This window comes from Stenella coeruleoalba (genome assembly GCF_951394435.1).
Source record: "Stenella coeruleoalba genome assembly, chromosome: 5".
Lineage (NCBI taxonomy): Eukaryota > Metazoa > Chordata > Mammalia > Artiodactyla > Delphinidae > Stenella > Stenella coeruleoalba.
The window spans coordinates 142543402-142564844 of record NC_137150.1 but is presented as its reverse complement, the minus strand read 5'-3'; the positions used below and the strand labels follow the sequence as shown (position 1 = coordinate 142564844).

The 21443-nt window shown below is 49.2% G+C and overlaps 1 protein-coding gene across 7 annotated transcripts in view; it reads right to left on the bottom strand.

The window, feature by feature from the left end:
* The window catches only part of TRAPPC10 (trafficking protein particle complex subunit 10), an 87099-nt gene that overhangs the window by 19385 nt on the left and 46271 nt on the right, over positions 1 to 21443 (bottom strand). For 6 of the 7 annotated variants that reach the window (XM_079922540.1, XM_079922534.1, XM_079922536.1 and 3 more), the window contains 10 exons: positions 18948 to 19195; positions 11165 to 11179; positions 10931 to 11077; positions 10212 to 10326; positions 9145 to 9221; positions 8275 to 8366; positions 5839 to 5979; positions 5433 to 5545; positions 2129 to 2643; positions 1171 to 1312 (listed from right to left, as the gene is read on the bottom strand). In XM_079922540.1, coding sequence (XP_079778666.1) covers positions 1171 to 1312; positions 2129 to 2643; positions 5433 to 5545; positions 5839 to 5979; positions 8275 to 8366; positions 9145 to 9221; positions 10212 to 10326; positions 10931 to 11077; positions 11165 to 11179; positions 18948 to 19195 — 1605 coding nt within the window. The remainder of the gene's footprint in view (positions 1 to 1170; positions 1313 to 2128; positions 2644 to 5432; positions 5546 to 5838; positions 5980 to 8274; positions 8367 to 9144; positions 9222 to 10211; positions 10327 to 10930; positions 11078 to 11164; positions 11180 to 18947; positions 19196 to 21443) is intronic. The other variant, XM_079922535.1, reaches the window with a different exon arrangement.

Below are 21443 nucleotides of genomic sequence, written 5' to 3'. Positions count from 1 at the left end.
ATAGACCTAGAGTCTGTCATACAGAGTGAAGTAAGTCAGAAAGAGAAAGACAAATACCGTATGCTGACACATATATATGGAATTTAAGGGGAAAAAATGTCATGAAGAACCTAGGGGTAAGACGGGAATAAAGACATAGACCTACTAGAGAATGGACTTGAGGATATGGGGAGGGGGAAGGGTAAGCTGTGACAAAGCGAGAGAGAGGCACGGACATATATACACTACCAAACGTAAGGTAGATAGCTAGAGGGAAGCAGCCGCATAGCACAGGGAGATCAGCTCGGTGCTTTGTGACCACCTGGAGGGGTGGGATAGGGAGGGTGGGAGGGAGGGAGACAGAGATATGGGAACATATGTAAATGTATAACTGATTCACTTTGTTATAAAGCAGAAAATAACACACCATTGTAAAGCAATTATACCCCAATAAAGATGTTAAAAAAAAAAAAAGGTTCTCTGAGGGAAGAACCACTGAGATACTGCTGTGTTCCGCACCTGAGGGCCTTTCCAGGTAGCCAGGGGAGACGCTTAAAAGCATAGAAATAGGTAGTTTAGAGAGATTAGATAGAGAAAGCGCTTTCTTGATGTTTTTTCCTCAAATGGAAGCAGCAAGCGAATAAATCCATTGTTTCTAGCCTAAACCACAGCGCCACTCGCTCCTTAGTGTTTTACTGAAGTGCCACGTGGTCTTCAATAATCTGTTTACACCAACTCCTCCTAATTGTAGGACTTAACAGAAAGGACAGCAGCACTGAATTTCCCAAATGCCAAGCCCGGGGGTCAAGGTTAATCAACACTTTCAAAGGAAAAGCCTTTTGATCCGAGCACAGACCCTAACTACTGTAGCATCCGGCCTCTGAAATGGAACTCTAAGCAGGAAATTGCATTTACTTATGAAATTCTCTGCAGTAGACATCAGCTGAGATTTAGCTCCTCTTTCTCAGCTAATGTTTAGTAAACATGAAAGTAGCAATTACGGAAAAGCAAATATTCAGATGAACAAAAGAGCCAGAGTCAGTTCCCAGGCAAAATCGCCACGCTGCTCTCCAAACTGTCTCTTACAGAGGGCCGCAAGCGTGACGCTGCAGAGAGCCCTCCTTCCACGTGCTCCCTTAAAGGAGCCAAGTGCAGCGCAGAACCCCCGCAGAGCCCCCGCGGCCCACTCACCGGCCAGCGGCTCCACGTGCAGCTGCGGCTCCTGCGAATACACGTCATACTGCACCAGCGGGTAGATGTGAGGAAGGACGAACCACACCGGGCCCACCGAGGCGCACAGCTGCCGCAGCGTGTAGGTTCCCGGCTCCTTGGCCTGGGGGCAAAACCGAGCATTTGCACAGCCGTCCCCGTTCCTGCAGTGACGAGTTTCTCAAGGGGAAGCTGAGCCATAATCTCTGAAGTGACCGCTTTTCTCACCCTCTTTATCCTGCTGCTCTGTGCTAACACGTCTACACGCGGGCTGTTCAAAAGATCCCTCAGCATCTCTCAATTGAGGACTTTCTGAGTAACTGATGCTTAAGTTTGACTTTATGCTTAATAATGCATTCTCAATTTAATAAGCTTTATCTGTGGCTTTCTCTTCTGCAAAAGGTATTTAATGGAGGCAGGGAGCATGAAATTTAAAACCTGCTCTAAGACTAGACTAAAAACACACATGGCAAATAGCTGCACTTTCCACTGGCCTCTTGGGTCAGTGGAACTAACAGAAGCCGCTGCACTGGAGGAAGATCTGTATCAGAACGGGCCAGAAACAACTGTTTTGACATCCATCCGTGCAGCCACAAAAGGAGAAGAGAGTTGAACATGAAAGCGCCACCTTCTCTGAAACTTCCTCATTTTAGCAAATGAGGGTGTTTTCTAATACAAAGGGAAAAGTCTAACTAAATCCAGTGAGAACACAAATAATTACCCATGTCAAGAACTTCATTCAAAATTTATCACCTGCCTTACAATTATATAAGTACAAAAGGTTTTTTCAAAACATCAGTCTGTTTTTCTTTAAGGATAAAAATCAAAGCCAGGTGAACAGGACAGAGACGTCTACTGGATTCCCAGCTTCTTCAGAGGGTTCCTGCACGTGCCACCCGCTCCGGCCCCCCCTGAAGAAAACTCCCCGCCCAACACACACCTGCGTCCTGAACGTGATTGCGTTGGGCCCCGGCTCCAGGGTCACGGCGGTGCACTTCAGCACGTGGGCCCCAGACTCCAGGGCGGCACCCGAGGGCGCTTCCAGGGACGCGCCACTCTCCTGCTTCCTTAGGAGCACGTGGACATTTTTGCAGATAATCCCTGTCGTGTGCAAGGAATTGTCGGAAGGACTTCTCTCAAACATCTCGCAGAGCTCCAGCGCGGGCAGGCTGTTCTGGGATGTGGGGAAAGGCGAGGTCTCTGCCGGGAAGCTGACAATCCCGTTGGCCGTCTTGTGCTTGGTGAGCCACTCGGCAGTCTTCCGGTAGTTGTTTTTCTCGATGCTGAAGTGGACGTTGATGGCAATCTGCTCCGCGTGGACAGGCACGGGCATCTGACTGCACACGGTTATCTCCACGGACAAGACACCACCCACGTGGACCACAGCATTGGAAGGGGTAAAATGGAGGTCTCTCAGTTGTGCGAAAGGATGCATAGGGAGCACTATTTTGTGACCTGTAAACACACAGTGCCATGTTTTACTTCCTAAGTCACACTTCCAGATGCTATAGAGACTGCAGGACTGGGCACCATCGGGCCCGTGGGAAGCAATAACGTGCAAAAGAGATGGTTCAGACCCTCCCAACCTTGTGCCATCTTCACACACCAAAGAGTTATTTGTCAAAAAGAGAACAGAAACACATGCCTAGATAACTCCTGGAAATCATAAGACCTGAAGAAATTAAGGTTTCTAACTCCTGTTTTGGCAAACCCAAGAGAAATACAGGTCAACTAACTCCTCAATTTCAAAACAAGATTTGTAAAGCCCAATTCCTAGAGCTGTTTCAGGGGATCCCACCACCTTCCCACGCACAGAAAGATTCTCCAGTAAAGATGCCCAAACCCCCCTGTACATCTGGAAATGAACCCAGGTGTGTGCCACCCTGTGAGGCCAGCCAGTGAAGTGAGAAGCCAGGAGGGCAGCAGGTCCCCAGCCCCAGAGGCACCGTCAGGGGAGAACCCACTGCATCCTCCAACTTCCTTTCCACAAGCACTGGTGTGTCTAGAACATCCACAAGGCCACTGGACTGACCAGTAAGGGAGACGGTGCCGAGACTGATGCCATAAAATCATAAGAAAACAGGGACAATCATGGAGTATTTTCTTCACGGAGACGCCATGGAAAGCTGGCAGGAGAAGCGTAACCGCACGGTCTCACGTGTGCGCCACACACAGCAGATCCGGCACACAGCTCTACAATGACCAGCCTGGGCACATTAAAGGCTCTAGAACACAAATCAGTACCACGCTGCCCCTGAGAAACCCATGCAGGCGGCTTGATGTGTGTGACGCGCACCCCAGCAGGCAACGACCACAGCAACCCGAAGCCAAAACCTCTGGAAACACTGGCTTTCAAGCAGTTAGCAACCGCTATGGACTGAATGCGGTCCCGCCAAAATTCTTAAGTGGAAGCTCTATCCCCCAGCGGGCCCTCTGGGAGAGAGTTAGGGTTTGATGAGGTCATGAGGGATGCATGCCCTTGTAGGAGGATGCACCAGACAGCCCTCTCCGCCTCTCCCCCCACCTCCCTTCCCCCCACTTCCTCCCTCCCTCTCTCTGAGTCTCTCCATTTCTCCCCCATCTCTCCCTGCACCTCCCTTCCTGCTCCCTCCCTCTCTCTGAGTCTCTCTCTCCACCTCCCTTCCACGCCACCCCCACCCCTTGCCTTGAAGGGACAAGCCAGGAAGAGGGGCCTCATCAGAAACCCACCCTGCTGGCATCCTGACCTCAGATGTCAGCCTCCAGAACTGTGAGAAAATAAACACCCGCTGTTGAAGCGTCCAGTCTGCGGCATTTTGTTATGGCTGCTCGAGCTGACTAAGACAGTGACTATTTTAAATAAATACTCTTCTTGATAAACTGAACACGAGAAGCTAAATATTACAATAAAGTTAATCTTACTACGCGGCAATTCTTAAAGTATATTTGCCAAAACATTTAGCCTGAACCTAAGGCTTTGAGATCTACCTTGCTGTTGGACATTCCCATAAGGAAATACTCAAGAAACTTCAGACGGTGAGACAGTCTATGAGACAAGCGGCTCGATGTCTTTAAAAAGTCAGTGCCTTACAACCCTGTTGTCAAACAACCGCTGAAGGGATGAACACAGTGTGGTCCATCCATACCACGGAATATTATTCAGTCACAAAAAGGAATGAAATGCTGACACGCTACAACACAGTTGAGTTCTGAAAACACTGTACTGAGTGAAATAAGCCGGTCACAACAAACACATGTTGTATGATTCCATTTACGTGAAACACCCAGAGCACACATCTTCAGAGACAGGAAGTGGGTCAGTGGTTCCCGGGGACTCGGGGTAGGAAGTGGATCAGTGGTTCCCGGGGACTCGGGACAGGAAGAGGATCAGTGGTTCCCGGGGACTCGGGATAGGAAGTGGATCAGTGGTTCCCGGGGACTCGGGGCAGAAAGTGGATCAGTGGTTCCCGGGGACTCGGGACAGGAAGAGGATCAGTGGTTCCCGGGGACTCGGGGTAGGAAGTGGATCAGTGGTTCCCGGGGACTCGGGACAGGAAGAGGATCAGTGGTTCCCGGGGACTCGGGATAGAAAGTGGATCAGTGGTTCCCGGGGACTTGGGGGGATGGGGGGTGGTAGGAGGAGGTTGGGAGGAAATAAGTGTGGGGTTTCTTTCGGGTGATAAAAATGCTCTAACACTGACTGTGGGACGGGTACACATGTCTGTGGCGACACCAAAAGCCGCAGGGTCGTATACTGCACGCTGTGAGCCTATCTCAATAAAGCTGTTGTATATTAAAAGGTCAGTGTCTGGAAAAGAGGAAGAAAACAAGATGGAAAGACTGTTCTAAGTTAAAGGAGAACTGAGATACAACAATCAAATGCAGTGTGTGACCCCTGACTGGACAAGTAGGGTCCAATTATTTTGAATATAAAATAAGTTGTAAAAACACTTTTCAAGACAATGGGGTAGATCTGAAAAGGGGCTAACTTGGTAGCCCGACTTAGAACCTTGTCCGTCTGTGGGCAGGGTGGTTAGGGGATCACCTTTGTTTTCAGAAGATGCTACACTGTTCCAGGGTCTGGAGCTGCTCTGAAGTTCAGCAAAAAGAAAAAAGAAAGATATAGACACACATTTGCTACACAGCAAAATGTTAACAACTGCTGAATCTAGGTGGTCAGTATAGAGTACACACGCTGTATTATCGTGTTTGCTTTTCTACGACATCTGAAATTTTTCATAGCAATGTTTGAAAACAAGCCTTACCTGGGCTGTCTGCCTGCTGGCTGGCGAAGCTGAGAATCTCTCTGCAGAAGTACTCCCGCTCGTTCCCAGTCAGGTGCCGGTCGCTGGCCAGGAGGCTGCTGGTCTGAAGGTAGCTGGGTGCAGGGTCAAGGGGCCTGAGAGGACCACGCGCTGGGGCACTGCGCACACAGCCCCTCCAGTCCCCAGAGGGTGCATCCCGACGGGTGTTCCCCTTTTTCTAGGGTGTCAGGAACTCAAGCAGAGGTCAGATACGCTGACTAGGCAGCAGCGTCTATCCAACACAGTACGCGTGTTGAGGCAGGCTTTTCTCTCCTAGTTATCAGGTGCTCCTTAAACCCTCAATGGTGGGCCATACAGAGAGAAAGCAGTCCTCCTACTTCATGAACATATTCAACGTAAAGGATACTTTTCAATTTGCCCAAGGTGTTTCTGACATTCAGCTAGCTGCTTCCTTGTGTGTGTGATAGGCAGTGCCCAGCCCTCAGCCAGGTAATTCTTCAAGGCTCCCTGAAGATAGATTTCTGCCTTCTGGGGAGACTTCTTCCTCCTTGCAAATCAACAAACAGAAGCTTTCATTATGGGGCGTGATAATCAACCAACTCAGACATGACCTTCCACGGCCTGCTCTCCACCCTTGACAGCCCCACACCATGAAGCTGGCGCCACCTGCAGACAGTCCTTCTCTGGCCACCCCTCCATATAAGAAAGAACAAGAAATGAGGAACACCTAACTGGACCTGAGAACTGCGCTCAGGCTGAGAACCCCACACACGCTGTTTGCCCAGCGTCCTACGCGGCCAGAGAGCCTTCAGAGCTGAATCTCCAGATAAGAACGTGAGGGCACCATTCACGATTCCAAGCTGGCCTCAGAACACCAAGCGTGAAGAAAGCGGACGGCTTTGTCCACAGGCACACAACCAGTTATGGAGGAAGCTTCGAAACCTGGGCTCGGGGCCACACTAACTGCTGAGGACAGGCCAACACAGAGTGGCCTACACAGGCCAGACGACAGGGGAGCTTGACTCAAGTTGGAAACTCAGGCAAAAGCGCTGAGCAGGTTTCAAAGATTTACAGAGAACTATGAGGAATTTAAATATCAACATCTATCACCCAAATTTAAACCCTCAAGACGTTCAGAATATAACAAAGTTTAAAACCCAATTAATGAGAGCTTGCCAAAGCTTCAGTGACAACGTGGATGCCCCGGGCTTTCCCAGAGGTTTGGGGCTACTGACTTCACGGGACGAAGGCCAACACCAAACAAGCACTCGCCCTCTAAGCATGCTGGGACAACATCCCAGGCTTACTTCTGAAGCAATGAGAGTTTCCAAATTCTCAAATAAATTTTAAACCTATCAGTTACATGTGTCGGTTTCTATAGACTTTTATGGTCCTCTCCCCCATTATTTTATTTTATTTATTTAATTAAAAAAATAAATTTATTTATTTTTGGCTGCGTTGGGTCTTCATTGCTGCAAGTGGGCTTTCTCTAGTCGCGGCGAGCAGGAGCTGTTCTTCGTTGCAGTGCACGGGCTTCTCATTGAGGTGGCTTCTCTTGTTGTGGAGCACGGGCTCTAGGTGCACAGGCTTCAGTAGTTGTGGCTCACGGGCTCTAGAGCGCAGGCTCAGTAGTTGTGGCGCACGGGCTTAGTTGCTCCGCGGCATGTGGGATCTTCCCAGACCAGGGCTCGAACCCGTGTCCCCTGCATTGGCAGATGGATTCTTAACCACTGCGCCATCAGGGAAGTCCTCCCCCATTTTAAAGGGGTCAGAACCGTCTATATACTTCTTCAGTTACCATCTCCAGCCAAAGATTCTTACACTGTAGAGCTGGAAGGGAGGGCATTTGTCATCCAGTCGCCGTAGACCCAGGCCGAGGGTCACCTGGCTAGTCCATGGTCAAGCTAGAACCAGGACCCAAGTCTCCAGGCCAGCATCACCCCACTGCAGCTCCAAGCCTCAGCTCACAGCACCTGAGGACATGGCTACTGATTTAGTCATCAGATACACTAGCTGGAGACTAAGGAGAGCCGACCTCCAGCCCCAGCATTACTCAGCTGTGCAACTGACTCCCTGCTCCAATCACACCTGAAACACTAGGAAGTTCACTTAGATGATCTACAAATCCCTTCGGAGCCCTGCAATCAGTTAAAGTAAATTATTCTTCCTTGTTTCATCTAATGAAATGACTAACTACAGATTTCAAGATACCATTTCAAACACACATTTCTTTTGAGAAAATGTAAACCTCTTTTCCCTCATAATCTGTATCTCTTCCCAGTGCTCTGAACTAGCAGTTACACTGCCAGCAGGGGTTCTTTATCAAACACGTGAGAAACATGCCACGCTTTTAGTCTTTTCTCTGGAATCCACTCCAAAGCTGGAGCCAGACTAGAAATGCTCAGTGTCTGCACACCCCAGCTCACAAGCACTCAAGGCTCAGCCCTCCCTCATGGACCTGACACATCACGTGCTTCACGTCACTGACCTCGAGGCTTTCAATCCTCTGAGGAGGCATTTAACAGCAACTGGAGAAAATGCTATAGGACACAAACTATGTATCACATATAACAGTACATATATTATCTACATGTGTATAATATTTACATATAAGTTCATTAAATTAATTAAATGAAAGAAAAAGATCAGTAACAATTATTAAGGGTAATAAGCTGAACTCACTCTGGTTTTCAAAGAAATTTTCTTAAGAAGTGATGACCGGTTAACAGTTCACATTTTTTGTTCTACAAGGTTATGTACACTTCACATTAGCTCCTACATAACAAACCTCTTACTACACGTGAGATGTCTGAAATTCAAAGAAAAGTCCAAAATCAATTACATGTAAAACTCCGCCAGATCCTTTCCAACGAACTTAGCGGATCGAATTCTCCCAATACTCGTATACATTTCAATGGTGGCATGGGACAAGTCCTGCGGAAAAGCAAAGAACCAAATAATTCTACTTTAAATTTAATGCTCGACAAATCCTACATTTATTTACCCAAGGCTGAAGCAAAAGACTTCCTTATTAATATAACATAATTTTTTACTTTGTATCTCTTTTTGTGTTATTTGATTTTTATGTAATAGTGATTTATACAAAGTCATTAACTTGTACATAAACTATAAATCATAATAATAAAAGAAACGTGAACTCAGCAGGCACAGAATAATTTTTTTCAAAGTATTTTCCATCTGTGGGTAACATTTTTAATATTTTTCTCACATTCTGGATGACAGAGACAGTATTACAGACTACTGTCAAATGCTGTTGAATTAACCATGACTCGGGAAGGCAGACGGTCCACCGACGGTCTACTGCACTGCTTTCTAAGACTGTCCAAATTTAAGTCCTTTAAAATGAAGTACAATAGCTCTGTTCAGGTTCAAATTGTTCCTCTGTACACAGAAAACCATTCACTATCCTTTCTTACAATTTCTGTTCTACTGAATGAGCAATACCATTGTGAACAAAATTATAAATATCCGAAGATGCTTTTATGCCTATTTATGGCGCCATGGATACTAATAAACCAACTATTCCAGCTTTCATGCACAACTCCCTAGGGTACCAAAGAAACTTCAAAGGCCAACAAGAAGGAGGTTCCAAATACCAGCTCATTCCCAACTCAAAAGGTCACCAAGTAGCAAAGTCTAGTAGAGGGGGGCTTTCTGCCATGGGTAGGCAGGGAAGATTTGTAATACTTACTAAGTAGTGTTTTTCAAAAGCTTCTACTGATGATAACGCTTCTTTGAGTTTCTTATACGGACTCTGAGCAGTGTTGGCTTAAACAGAAAGAAATAAGAGCCCTTATTCATCTTCATTATGTCCAGTCATATGAGTTTACATTGCGCCTCGAAGGTCACAGGTGAAGGACTTTGTCTGATGTTTATGGAAATCACAGACAACCCATTCCAACTGAAACTACGTTATTACTTACATTCTTGCCTAATTAATATACTCATGAAATAGTCTAAACCCTTCAAGTAATACTTTTATCTTTAATTGAGACTAGAATTTTTTAAGTACGTGTTACAAATCCTACAATGAATTAAATTACTTCCAAAATGATTTGATGTGGTCTCAGGTGGAAACAGTGTAATACACACATGGCGCATTTTCCCTGACAAGCGGATTCAATCCAGCAAGAGGCCTCTCAGGCCATTAGGTCCGCTCTACTTCAGCAACAGCTTTGCTAAGTCATACTCATCACGGTGTTCCCACCCAAAAGAATTAGTAACGTTCCTTTCAAAGTGCTTTATTACCTAGGGGGTAATTTACTCAATAAAAGGATCCGTCTGGCCATATCATTAGAAAAATAATCATCTGTAATTCAGAGGAAGCCTGGTGCATTTAAACTTCACTGTGGTCTGTAAAAAGGCATGATCAGCTCATTTACGCCTACAAGAAACTCAGACACATTTTTAAGAATCGCTGCAATTTCTTTCTTTCTTTTTTTTTCTTTGGCCACACCGCACCGGCATGCGGGATCTCAGTTCCCTGACCACGGATGGAACCCACGCCCCCTGCAGTGGAAGCGCGAAGTCCTAACCACCAGACCACCAGGCAAGTCCCACAATTTCTTAAACTATTTCTGACATTTTTTTATGCTATTAAAAGCTAAAATATCCTATGTATTAATCTGGTCAGCTAATAATGAGTGTAATTTCCCAAATGGTGAGTAACTATATCACGGAACCCAAATTATATGTGCCAGTTACAGCCGACATTCTCATTGCTTTCCACCACGTGTACGGGGACATCTCAAAAAGTACCTGTTTCAGGCCGTTCAGCTCCCAAGCCCGCCAAAAGATCAACCGTCCTGTTGAGGTCTTCTGAGTTAGGTCCCTGTTCTGACACAAGTCCACACAGATAGCCCAAGGACTTTAGCTGTTGAGATAAACCCCAAATTTCAATTAATTTGCCGTAAGAGTCAGCAGAGAATTTACAAATTTAAATATGAAGTTAAAACCATCTAAATACTAGAAGAAATTTAGCTTTCCTATCCAAATGATTCTCATCTGGATATGAAAATATATCTTACTGGGATCATTTCCAACTCAAACCTTCTACGTAATAATCCTCAGAGCGGCTGACGTTGGTCACCCCCAGCCTGTGCTGTTCGCCCACGCTCTCCCAAGCTTGCCCCACCTCAACCCCTCCCCCGGCAGGCCTTCCTGCTGCGCGCTCGGGACTACTGTCATTTTCTGCACTTCTGCACACGGCTGCACGCTCACCCTGCCTTGTCCCCCCACCCATTCCTGGAGCAGAAGCCTGCCTTTAGCACGAGCGCAGCGAGCGCCTGATGTCTGCCAGATACAGCGATACTGGCAGGGAACGACTGCATCCACGCTGCTCCTAGACGCACCCTGAAGTAGCCAGAGCTGCCTGTGCAGGGACCAGGTGAGCAGCACTTCTCCAAACAGCTAACTCCGTCCCCCAGCCCCGCAGGCAGAGCCCTGGCCGAGGCTCACATGGGCGCTGGGGCAGTTACCTTCTCTGTGGCGTAGCTCCACAGACCCACGGTGTGGGCGATGTTTGAGTCTATCTGTGCCCGGTCGCAACACCCTTCTATCCTCTGCAGCACCTCCAAGCAGCTCAGGAACACCCAGCAATCCAGGGCACCGGGCGGCACGGAGACCTGGGGGCACAGGCGCGGGCGTGTGAGGAGAGCGCTGGGGGAAGCACTTGCGCCCGCTCGCCCTCCTTTGCCCCTCCAAGCAGCTACCCAGTCTCTGCAAAACTACAGGAAAGAGAAACGGGACCTGTAGAGCAGGCCACCCACGGGAGGAAAGGAGCGATCTGTGTCCAAATACACTATTTGGTGTCATATTTCTGATGATACTGAGTGACCTGGCAGGGATGTAACTTGCAATCATGTACTTTAACAGCTTATTAACAAAAGAAGCCTACAAAAAGGCGACTGTCATCACTTAGTCTACGTTTGAACACTGGTCACCTCTCAGTTTAAAGAGCATGTAAGGTGAAGGTGGGAGGCTAAGATCTCAGATGACCACTTGATCACATTTCAGAAGATCATGTTCAACGCTAGAAATCTAAATATTAAGTAAATATTAGATGATATTTAGGAATTGCTATTAATTTTTTAAGTATAATTATGTTTGTAAAAAAGAGCACCTGTTGCTTAGAGATACAATAAAATGTTATCAGAAATTCAAAAGCATCTACTGTATGTGACTGATTCTAAAATGGACTTCTTTTCTACGTTTCAGTGTTTTTGACATAGGGATGCCTCACAGTCAAGGGCATCTTAACACTCACACTCGGCAGAGTAGACTGTCTTCTTGGTGGCACTAATATCATGAGGTATCTTGCAACTGGTGTCCTAGCTTTGGTGAGACATGCTCGTTAGTCCTATTCAAAGTGGGAAAGCAAGAGGTGCTGCTACATCAGGTGCCAAGGGAGGAGCCGCATGAGCTGCTGAGACTGACTTATGTAAGAAGGGCTCCTTCCACACACCCTGAGCACAAACAAAAGGACGTGGCACCAACTGGAGAGAACAGGGAGTGCTAGTAAATGTTCCTATAAACGCTAAATTGCCCAGTCTTTGAAAAATGAGACAAACTGCTTAGATCCTTTGAAAAAAAATCAGTATAGAAAAAAAATTACATGACCAGAAGCAACTTTCATCAAGTGGTACAACTGACTCTCTTGCCCAGAGTGGAGCGCCCTCAAAGGGACGCACAGACAGCTGGTGGTAGGATGCAGCTCGGGGACCCTGGACAGAGCACGTGCCTCCCCGCAATCAAACTGGGCGAGCTCCGCAGGGCGCGCAGCCGAGGTGGGCGCACGCACTCCAACAAACACACGAGGGGTGCCAACAGCCCACAGGGTTCTCACCCAGGAGCCACACATCTACAGACAGCAGCAGCCCGTGTCCCTGGGAAGGCCGCCCACCCCAGCACCCACGCTGCCTGCACCTGGCAAAGAGCAAGCCCCGCCCCCGCGTGAGGGCCAAGCCCCAGCCGGAACCGTGCGGCGCGCTGGGCGTCTCACAGCTCGCACACCCTAACAGGAAGGGCGCGGGCGCCTTTCCCTGGGCTCCGGGTCCCTCTGGACAATTTCCTTCGTGAACAACAGACATTTCAAAACTGATTCCTTATCACGCACCGTTTAGTTTTCTCCGAGCCTCTCTCTTCTTCTGCTATCAGTGTTACTGGTCACGGCAAGAGCCGCTTTACCATTTTCCAAGCATACAATTAAAGGCATTCTTTTCATTCTCTTTTGCTAAAACTACCTTTTTAAACATAACCCAAATACCGAAAAACCCAGCGTCCTAACGTGAACACGGAGGGGCCGCCCCGTTGGAGGGCCGCGGCCGCCACACGCTTCCCGACACAACATCTGTGCGTCCTCTTGCACCTGTACACGAAATCAACAGGTGGGTATTCTTCGGTGTCTGACTGCTCCAGCTAAACTTTACGTTCATGAGACTCCGGGTTCATTTGTTCCCACTGCCAGACGCCAGTCTGCTGTCTGAACAGACGGCAGTCACCGTTTCCCTCGTACGTGATGGACATTTGGGTTATTTCCGGTTCTAGCAGTCACGAACAACGCCACCACGAGCATCCCGGCACTGTCTCCTGGACACCTGTGAACACCCTCCGTGCAGACCTGGGGGGAGACTGCCGGCTCACAGGGCACGCACAGGTCTGGCTCCAGCAGACACCGCCGAACCGTTTTCCAAAGTCGTGGCGCCAACTCCCAGTCTCCTCGTCAAGGAGGGAGTTCCAGCTTCTCCCCCGTCACTAACACCTGTCAGGTCTTTCCACTTCAGCCACTGGGGGGGCTTCACTGTGGTGGAAGTTTGCATTTCCCTATAATTAATGCGATGGGGCACCTTTCATATGCCTACTGGCCATCTGGATAGCTTCATTTGCCTATTTTCTATGCGTCAGTCTTTTAAGCTGATCTGCAGGAGCTCTTCCCATATCCTGGGCGAGAGCCCTTCCTGACCGCACAGCTTGCGGCCCCGTCACCCCCTCTGCGGTGCTGACTGATGAAGAGAAGCTCTGGTTTCCATGCACTTCCTTTCTGGCCAGTGCCTTTCTGTCCTGTTTCAGAAACACCTGGTAACCTGAAGCATGTAAAGGTGCTCTCCCATATTATCTTGCAGAAGCTTTGTTGTTTTATCTTTCATAGAGTAATAATCACTCGTGGCTGGCGTGAGACTCGGCTGACCCGGAACCGTGTATTCACTGAGCGAGTTTCACCTCATATACCCAGGCTCTACCCCAGCGCCTGGGCTCAGGCCTCGGCTTCCCCTCGGACTCTTCTCCGCGCCTCCTCCTAGCCCTTCGCTTCTCTCCGCCTCCACCTCCAGGTCCTAACACCTTGCACGCGCCCCGGCTTCAAACCCAGCAACGGCTTCCCAATAGCTACAGAATAAAACCCAACCCTCCAGATGACGCGCACTTTCCAAACCTGGCTTCCAGCACCTCTGGAGCCTCCCCTCCAAGCCCTGGCTCACCCCTTAAGTTCTAGCAAGACTAAGCTCCTTCAGAGTTCTTTAAGTGACAGTGAATTTTCTCTGCCTGCAACGCACTCTACTCTCTCTGCACCTGCCACCCAAGCCACGTCCACCTGGTGGATCCCGACTCAGCCCTCCACAGGGCAGGGGTTGGTCTGTCTCGCTCTCTGCTAAAAACACGGCGCCTAGAATAAATGCTTGCTTGGCACAAAACAGGTGCTCAACGAGTAACTGCTGAACGAATGCATCTTTAAAACCTAGCGCACACGAGACCACCTCTGCAGACCTTCCCTGGCACACGTTAGGCGCTGCCGACACGCTCACGCAAGCTGCCCCTCCCTGCTTGACGCCCCGCCACCTCCGAACATTCCGCTCTCGCTGCCTGGCAGCCCCGGGCTCTGACGGCTGCTCACCTGCCGGCCCCACGCGCCCCGCTGTGGGTTTCTTGAGGGTGGGTGGGACCCATTTCTTCCGCATTTGCGGGCCCTCCCCCCACCACTGTGTTTACCACAGTGCCCAGCAGGTTAGCAACTGTTTCTTGAATGGAACTGGGCAGTTCCTCCTCAAATGCTTTCCCCGTTCCTGCGAACCACTGGCTCTCACCGGTGCTGACACCTTGGGCCGCTACCTCCTCCTGTCGGCTCCCGCTGCTCTCCCGGTTCAGGTTCTCAGGGCTCCAGGTCCCACGAGGACGCCACCTATCCCCGTGGGGAGGAGCCCGGCAGAGTGTCTGCTACACAGCAAGTACTCGACGACCCCGAGGCCCACCCCTCGGCTACACCTCTCCTTTTGTCCTCTGCGGGGCCTGAACCTTGGAACAGCAATGCCAGCTGGGCCAGTGGCCTCTCATGCCCGGCACTGGCCTGTGTCTCTAGGTCCTGAAGAGTCCCGATCCCCCTTGGCCTGCCCTGTCTGTGAACATAATGAGAACCTAAGCTCATAAAAAATAAGTCAGTACTGAGGCGAACACATCAAAACAGAAATCCTCTGGGCAGTCATTGTAACAAAAATAAAACGGCCTTCTAGAAAGTATCTTCCTTGTATTGTTCTCGTTTACCAATCTGGTAAAGATTAAAATATACACACAAATTACTTTCTTTCTTACCATAGATGCAGGAAAACAGCACTGCTAGTGTGACTAAAAATGGGAAGATCTTTCTGGAAGGCAATTTGGCGATGTACACTAGAAGCGTTAAAGACACATGCATCCTTGAACTGGCCGTTCTACTTGTATGAATGCACTGCATAAAGATGCCACACAAGGATACACACTCCTGCAACTGCAGACACTGCTGAACAATCCAAATGTCCGAAACAGGACCAATTAAATAAACAGCAGCTCTTCTCCAGACAGAAACGTCACAGACCAAAAAGGGAACCTCTTGCTTTAGAATAAGCAATGACATTTTCTTCTGTATATCTGTCTGTATTTTCCAAATTTATACAGAGAATATACTCAACTCTTGGTAAAGCGGGGGGAAATCTTTTAAATGTTGCAGACAAAAGAAATACTCTGGAATGGAGTCACTGGAGCTCACACAGAACTGACATAGCTTTCCAGGTGTTACTCCTTGACCCCAGCAGCTGTACGGGGTAGGTACAATTTCCATGCTCACACATTTGCAATCGGGGAGCTGGTCCCAGGCCTTAGGTGGCACCCCTGGGGTGTGACTCCAGGCCCCACCCCAGAGCTGGCATCTGGCCACCACAGTGCCTCCTACTCAGAGAAGATACTTTAAATCAACCGATAAGCCAGCCAGGAAGCTGCCAGGGCACGCTTTACAAGCCGCAAGAGCAAACACACACAGCATTTTCTGCAGAAGAAATGTCACAATGAGAAACACGCAAGACGGCTGCAATACTTAGGCTTTTGGCTTTAAAAGGATGAACAACCGTAGCCTAACCCTAGAAGAACCATGTACCGGCTCAGCCTGCGCGTTGCCTGGCGCCCTGGCCTATGTGCCGCGCGGCTCTGCCCGGCCCTGTGCAGCAGAACCCAAGGCTCCATGCCGGCCTCTGGCCGTGGACGTGACCGTGAACAATAATCACCAGAAAGCTAGCCAGACATAGGAAACGAGTCTAGTTTTGAGGGTACAATCAAATGTACATTTCCTGTACATTTAAACAATTCTGAGTCTTGAATTTTCATTGTTTCCGTAAAAATTTGAAGAAACTCTAAGAATGAACTTTTCGGGTTAACTGCCAACTGCAAAGCTTAAGATGTAGCAGCCCCCGCCCCCACACTACCTAGACAAAGAATCTCAGCTGAGAACGTTGAGAGAAGAATGCTGTGTGCGAAGCTCTGCGTGCCCTCTGCAGTGTCATCTTTTGAAAGAAAGAGCCAAGATGCCGCCAGTAAGGAGTGTCCTCACTTGCCTGAAGGATGACAACAGGCTGACCGCCCTGAACTCGCGTCACCTCGTGGGCCCCCGACCCACAGGCAGCCACTGCTGGGCGCCCATCCGCAGGGCCGAGCGGGAAGGCGGGGGGCATCCCGTGCAAGCGGGCTGCTTGGGGCCCAAGCTGCTGGCCTCCGAGCTGCACTGTCGCCCTGCAGCTTGCCCCTCACAAAGGGTGCCTGACTCGGGACGGGAGCCAAGCTTGGGGCGAGAGCGGAAGGCACCTCTGAAGCACAGCAGACAGGACAGGCGGCCCCACAGGAGCGCCACGCCCAGGGCATGCCAGGCGCCCGCCGGGACCAGCGACGGCGGCTGAGGAGGCACCTCAACGGGCCCGGCTGCCCCGTCTGCTGCCCTGACACCAGGGGACACCAAGCGGGGCACGGTCACACAGCACAAGGGGGACAGGGAACGGGAAGTCGTGTCCTCGGGGACCACAGTGTGGCTCCCTCCCCAACTTCAGCACCCTGCTCGCCCTGCAGCAGAAGCAGACAAGCACCAAGAGAGGGGGAGCGCCTTCACGCAGGGAGCGAGGAAAGGGAAGAGCGCCAGCCGGGACGGGATCTGCAGGGAGCACCCGGGACGGCAGCAGCCGCCCTGGACGACAGGCGTCCCGGCCGCTGCCCCCGCCCGCCACCACTCACTCGGTTCTCTTTCCAGCCAAGAGGGTGAAAACTGACCCATTCCAGCGACTTCTACAGAACTCGGGACACAGGCCAAGCCAGGGGACCCACTGCACGGCAAGTGAGCAGGACACCGTCCCCACACGCGGCAGGCAAAGATGCTAGTAGCATCCGCTCCACGCTGGCTGTCCCGGCCGCCTGCCTGGGAACTGAGTGTACCCCGTCCCCGGGCGCCCTGCCTTCCAGCTTCCTTAAGGCCTGGAGGGGAGGAGAAAGAAGTGTGGGCGGCACCCTGCTCCTTGCTGCAGAGCCAGAGGCCCCCCGGTGCTCCCTCATCTCTCTGCAGCCTGGCAGTTGACTGACTAGTCAACCGTCTAAGGCAAGAAACAGAATTTGAAAAAGAGTTTGTGACTGGCTGGGCCCAGCACTGAAGAGGCTGGCTCCGACCACTGTCTGTGGTTTCCCACACCTGCCCCCCATCTGTGCACGTCCGAAAAGTCCCTCCTGGGGTGACCCCAATTTGAAAGCGCCACGGCTGAACTGCTTGGACTCTAATACACATCCCATGTTTTTCCCCAATCCAGTAACAAGACAAAATCTCTAAGTCAGTAAACTCTCTAGGCAGCCATGAACACAGGCGGCCCTGCCCCACTGATGAAGCAAAGCCCCCGCCCACCCCCGTCTGTACAGCTACACAGGAGTAGCCAAAGCAGATTATCGAAATCTACTCAGTGACAGGCAGCCACAAGAATATCATCTCAAGGTTGAAAATGTTATTTTTCCTCATACACTTGATTAGATGTCCAAGGAAAAAAAATAATTCGATAAAAAGTCTTAAATTCTCAAGTTTGTGACTCAGCTAGGCTAGGCATCTCTTCTTTAGAAATTAACTAAAACAGCTTCTCTTCATTTGGGTTTTAAACAACAATGTGTAGACCCCTAAGGCCGTTTCGCACGAGGTGCTGAGCCTGTTATTTAGTTTTCCAGGGAGTGCAAAGCAGAAATTACTACAATATGAAAACCATCCCTAGCGCCGGTCACCCTGGGTCTTCCGTAACTGTGCCCCCGCGAGCCCTGGTGTGGAGCACGACAGAAAGGACAGTAGCCGGGCTTGGAGGATTTGATTCTGTGCCTAGCTATGTTACTTTTAAGTCATCTAACCACTTCCAGACCCACTTTCCTCATTTTTAAAATGGAATTAGACCATCCACTTAGTTCTTTACCAGGGAATGGGGGTGTCTATGAATCCTCTGAAATTATATGTAACATTTTGTATGTGCGTATGTGCATTTTTCCGTGTAAAGAGGTCACTGAAACAAAAAAGGTGAGAACCCTCAGGCTGGACAGCCGTTAACGTTCCCTTACCTCACTAAAATGTTTATGATGCTGTGGCAAGAAAAGAGTTCAGTAGCCCTGGGGGATATTAGTCCATAAAGACAGTATTTCACTGTAAATAAACAACTTAAAGCGCCGCTGACTGTCTCTTTCATGCACACACGCACACACGTGTTCATACGTGCCTCCGTTAAGCTTCCTGCTACTAATTAACACGGCACAGCTTGCTGCGTGTCACTCACATTGTTACCGGCATGTTCATGTGCAAAATCATTTATCTGAAAAGACAGTTCTGAAATAAAACAAACGTCTACCTAAAAACCTAATTCTGTGTGTCCACCAGGTACATGTATTAATCTTTATCGGTGAAGACCAGCTCCCACAGAATAAGCCAAAGTTACCTTAAAAAGAAAGTGATCTAAGAGGCTCGCTTTGGGCCAACGTGAGTGAGCTCCACCGTGTTGAGAGCAGAAATTACATTTTCGAGCAATTAATTAATCAGTGTAAAGAGTAAGTATGCAAATAATATAGTAAAAATTAAGGACATTCACAAAAAGAAAACTCTTTCCTAAGCACATACAGTTCAATGCCTGGGATGGAAGGTTCCGCGTTTTCTACGCCAACAGTCAGGAAGCGGGTAAATGGGGAAAAGAGACCACTCACTTCCAAGAGCTTCAGCTCCTGCACACAGCTGTGCAGCAGCTCTAGGGCGCGCTGAGCCACCTCCCACGGCCTCTGCAGGAAGAGGAGCAGGGTGCACTGGCGAGAGAACAGGTAACTGCGCAGATCTAACAGGGTGGCTTCTTGCCTCTGTATCAATCCGCGCTTCTCCATATCTATGGGCTTTCGGAGGATCAATCCATTCCAGCTCTTCACCGGCTGGCAGAAAAAAGTCAGCCAGTTGGCACCATCTAAACAAACACACATCGTGAAAGGCGCTGACTGCAGATTCCTCCACCTCACTGCGCGGGACCGTGAGCCCTAGTGGACCGACAGGCGGCTCAGCTACTGGATAGGCCCGAAGCGCCGGCCCACCCCTCTGTCTGCGGGGACCCTGTCTAGGGATGCGGGACAGGGTGGTGACCGCAAGGACACCCACTGGGTACCTGGCACCGAGTGATGGGCACTGGGGGACAGGATGTCGGCCACGGGGCACAAGGCCGTACCAGGCCCAGAAGGTCCTGAGCAGGTCAGGATGCAATCAGAGGCGGCCAGGCTGAGGGTCAGGGACACCTCAGGCTCTGCGGTCAGCCGGCCCCAGGAGGAGGGGCGAGGCGCGGGCGGGAGCATGCTGAGTGTGCTGTGCGGCTCATCTTCCTTCATTTCCGCACTTTTCCTGACTTATCTAAGCCTCACGCCTGTCTCAACTCAACCATGTCAATACCTGAGTCATGCTCCTACAGGAAGGGACGGCAGGCACAAGGAAGACGTAGTGGCAGGAAGCAGAGGAGAAAAATTCTTTAACTGTCAAAAATTTCCAATAAGACTCCTCGATTTTAACTTACAGCCCTAAGACTCAAATGTGATCTTAAAATAAATATAAGAATCTACAATAACAAGTCACTCAATCTTTATGAAAATTCTTTTCATCTACCCATCTCCCTCCAAAAGAGAGGTGTCACAGCCACCTAATTCTACGTTCTCTTCAGGAAGTGACTCACGCTGGCACACTTACGTTACCATATGGCTGAAGTGCCAAACACAGCAGAGCATCCTTTACTGATCTGAACTCAGGCTCAGCTGATTCAGGGCCCACTAAGCGAGGCGTCCCCTCCCCAGCAGGCCCCTCTGCCGGGGCCCCCATCCCCAGCACTCTCCTGGCTCCCCCCACATTTCAGGCAGGCCTCTCCTCGGAGAGCCTCCCAGGCCATCTGTCTGACACTAAACAGCACCTACGTCACCCTACCCCTGCACCCGTGTCCTCTTCTGCAGGCCACACTTACTAGTCTCACTACCTGACTTCAAGTCACACTTTTGCTTTTCTGTTTCTGTTTCCCCTTCATGTAAACTCCATAAAAGAAGGAATTTTGTTTTGTTCCCTACTGTATTTAGAACAGGGCCTGGCGCAGAGTGGGCTCTCAGGAAGTATCTGTTGTATGAATGAACAAAAATGAACAATATTATTTAGCTGCTAAAGTTGGTCCAGGCTTACTTTTGGTTTTAAATTGCCCCAGGTTTATTTTAAAACTGAGAGAACAAAGAAATTATGTAACACATAATGTAAGAAACATGTGAGCTATCTGAGATATATATGTATAATATGGATATGTAAGATATAAGAAATGGAATTTTACCTCTTCTAAATTTTTAAAACTTAATTGGTGAATACTTTGCTTTGGTTATATGCTTATGTTTGTGTCTCAGCAAAGTAAGGAGATCCAAACCTGAACTGCATAAAAACTGTTTTGGAGTGGGACTCAGTGGGTGACATTTCATCACTCCCAGAACAAGGGCGGTGCCCACAGCCCACGCTGACTGTCCCAGCACCTCACTTCCTACAGGTCTCCTAGCAGACACTACGGTCGCTCCTTGGAATCATGCCTTTCTTCAGACACTGTGACAAGGGTTCTCAAAAGAAGCCCCAACAAAGATGTCTATCACAGCACTGCTTGTGGTAGCAAGAGCGGAAACAACCCAAATGTCCAACACCAGTGGGCTGAACGAAGTCTAACGAATCCACACCATGAAGCACTCTGCAGCTCTTGTCAGAAACAACTGAGAACCTGATCTGTTAGCTTGAAGAGATGCCTGTGATGGACTGTTAGGAAGAACAACAAGCTACAGACAAAGGTCATGATAATATGATGCCGTTTCCTTCAAAATAAATATCAAGCAAAGAACAGTGAGCACAATTATAAACTTTTTCTTTGTATATGGGTCACTGTGCTAGTTTTGTATTTTTAGAAGACTTTAAGACATCATTTAAAAGTTTAAAAGGAAGATGAACACCCTTTACAATGGTGTCATGTAGGACTCACTGTAATGAACTCTCACATATTACAAAGACAACCTCTCAACAGAAGAAAAAGATTCCCACTCTTATGCTAGCAAGGAGGCACAGAATCAGAAGCATCACTAGCCAGCTGTAGGTTGTAGAAATGACACTTCATATCTAAAAAACAACTTCTTAGACACTTTCATTCCTCAAGATTCTTCTAC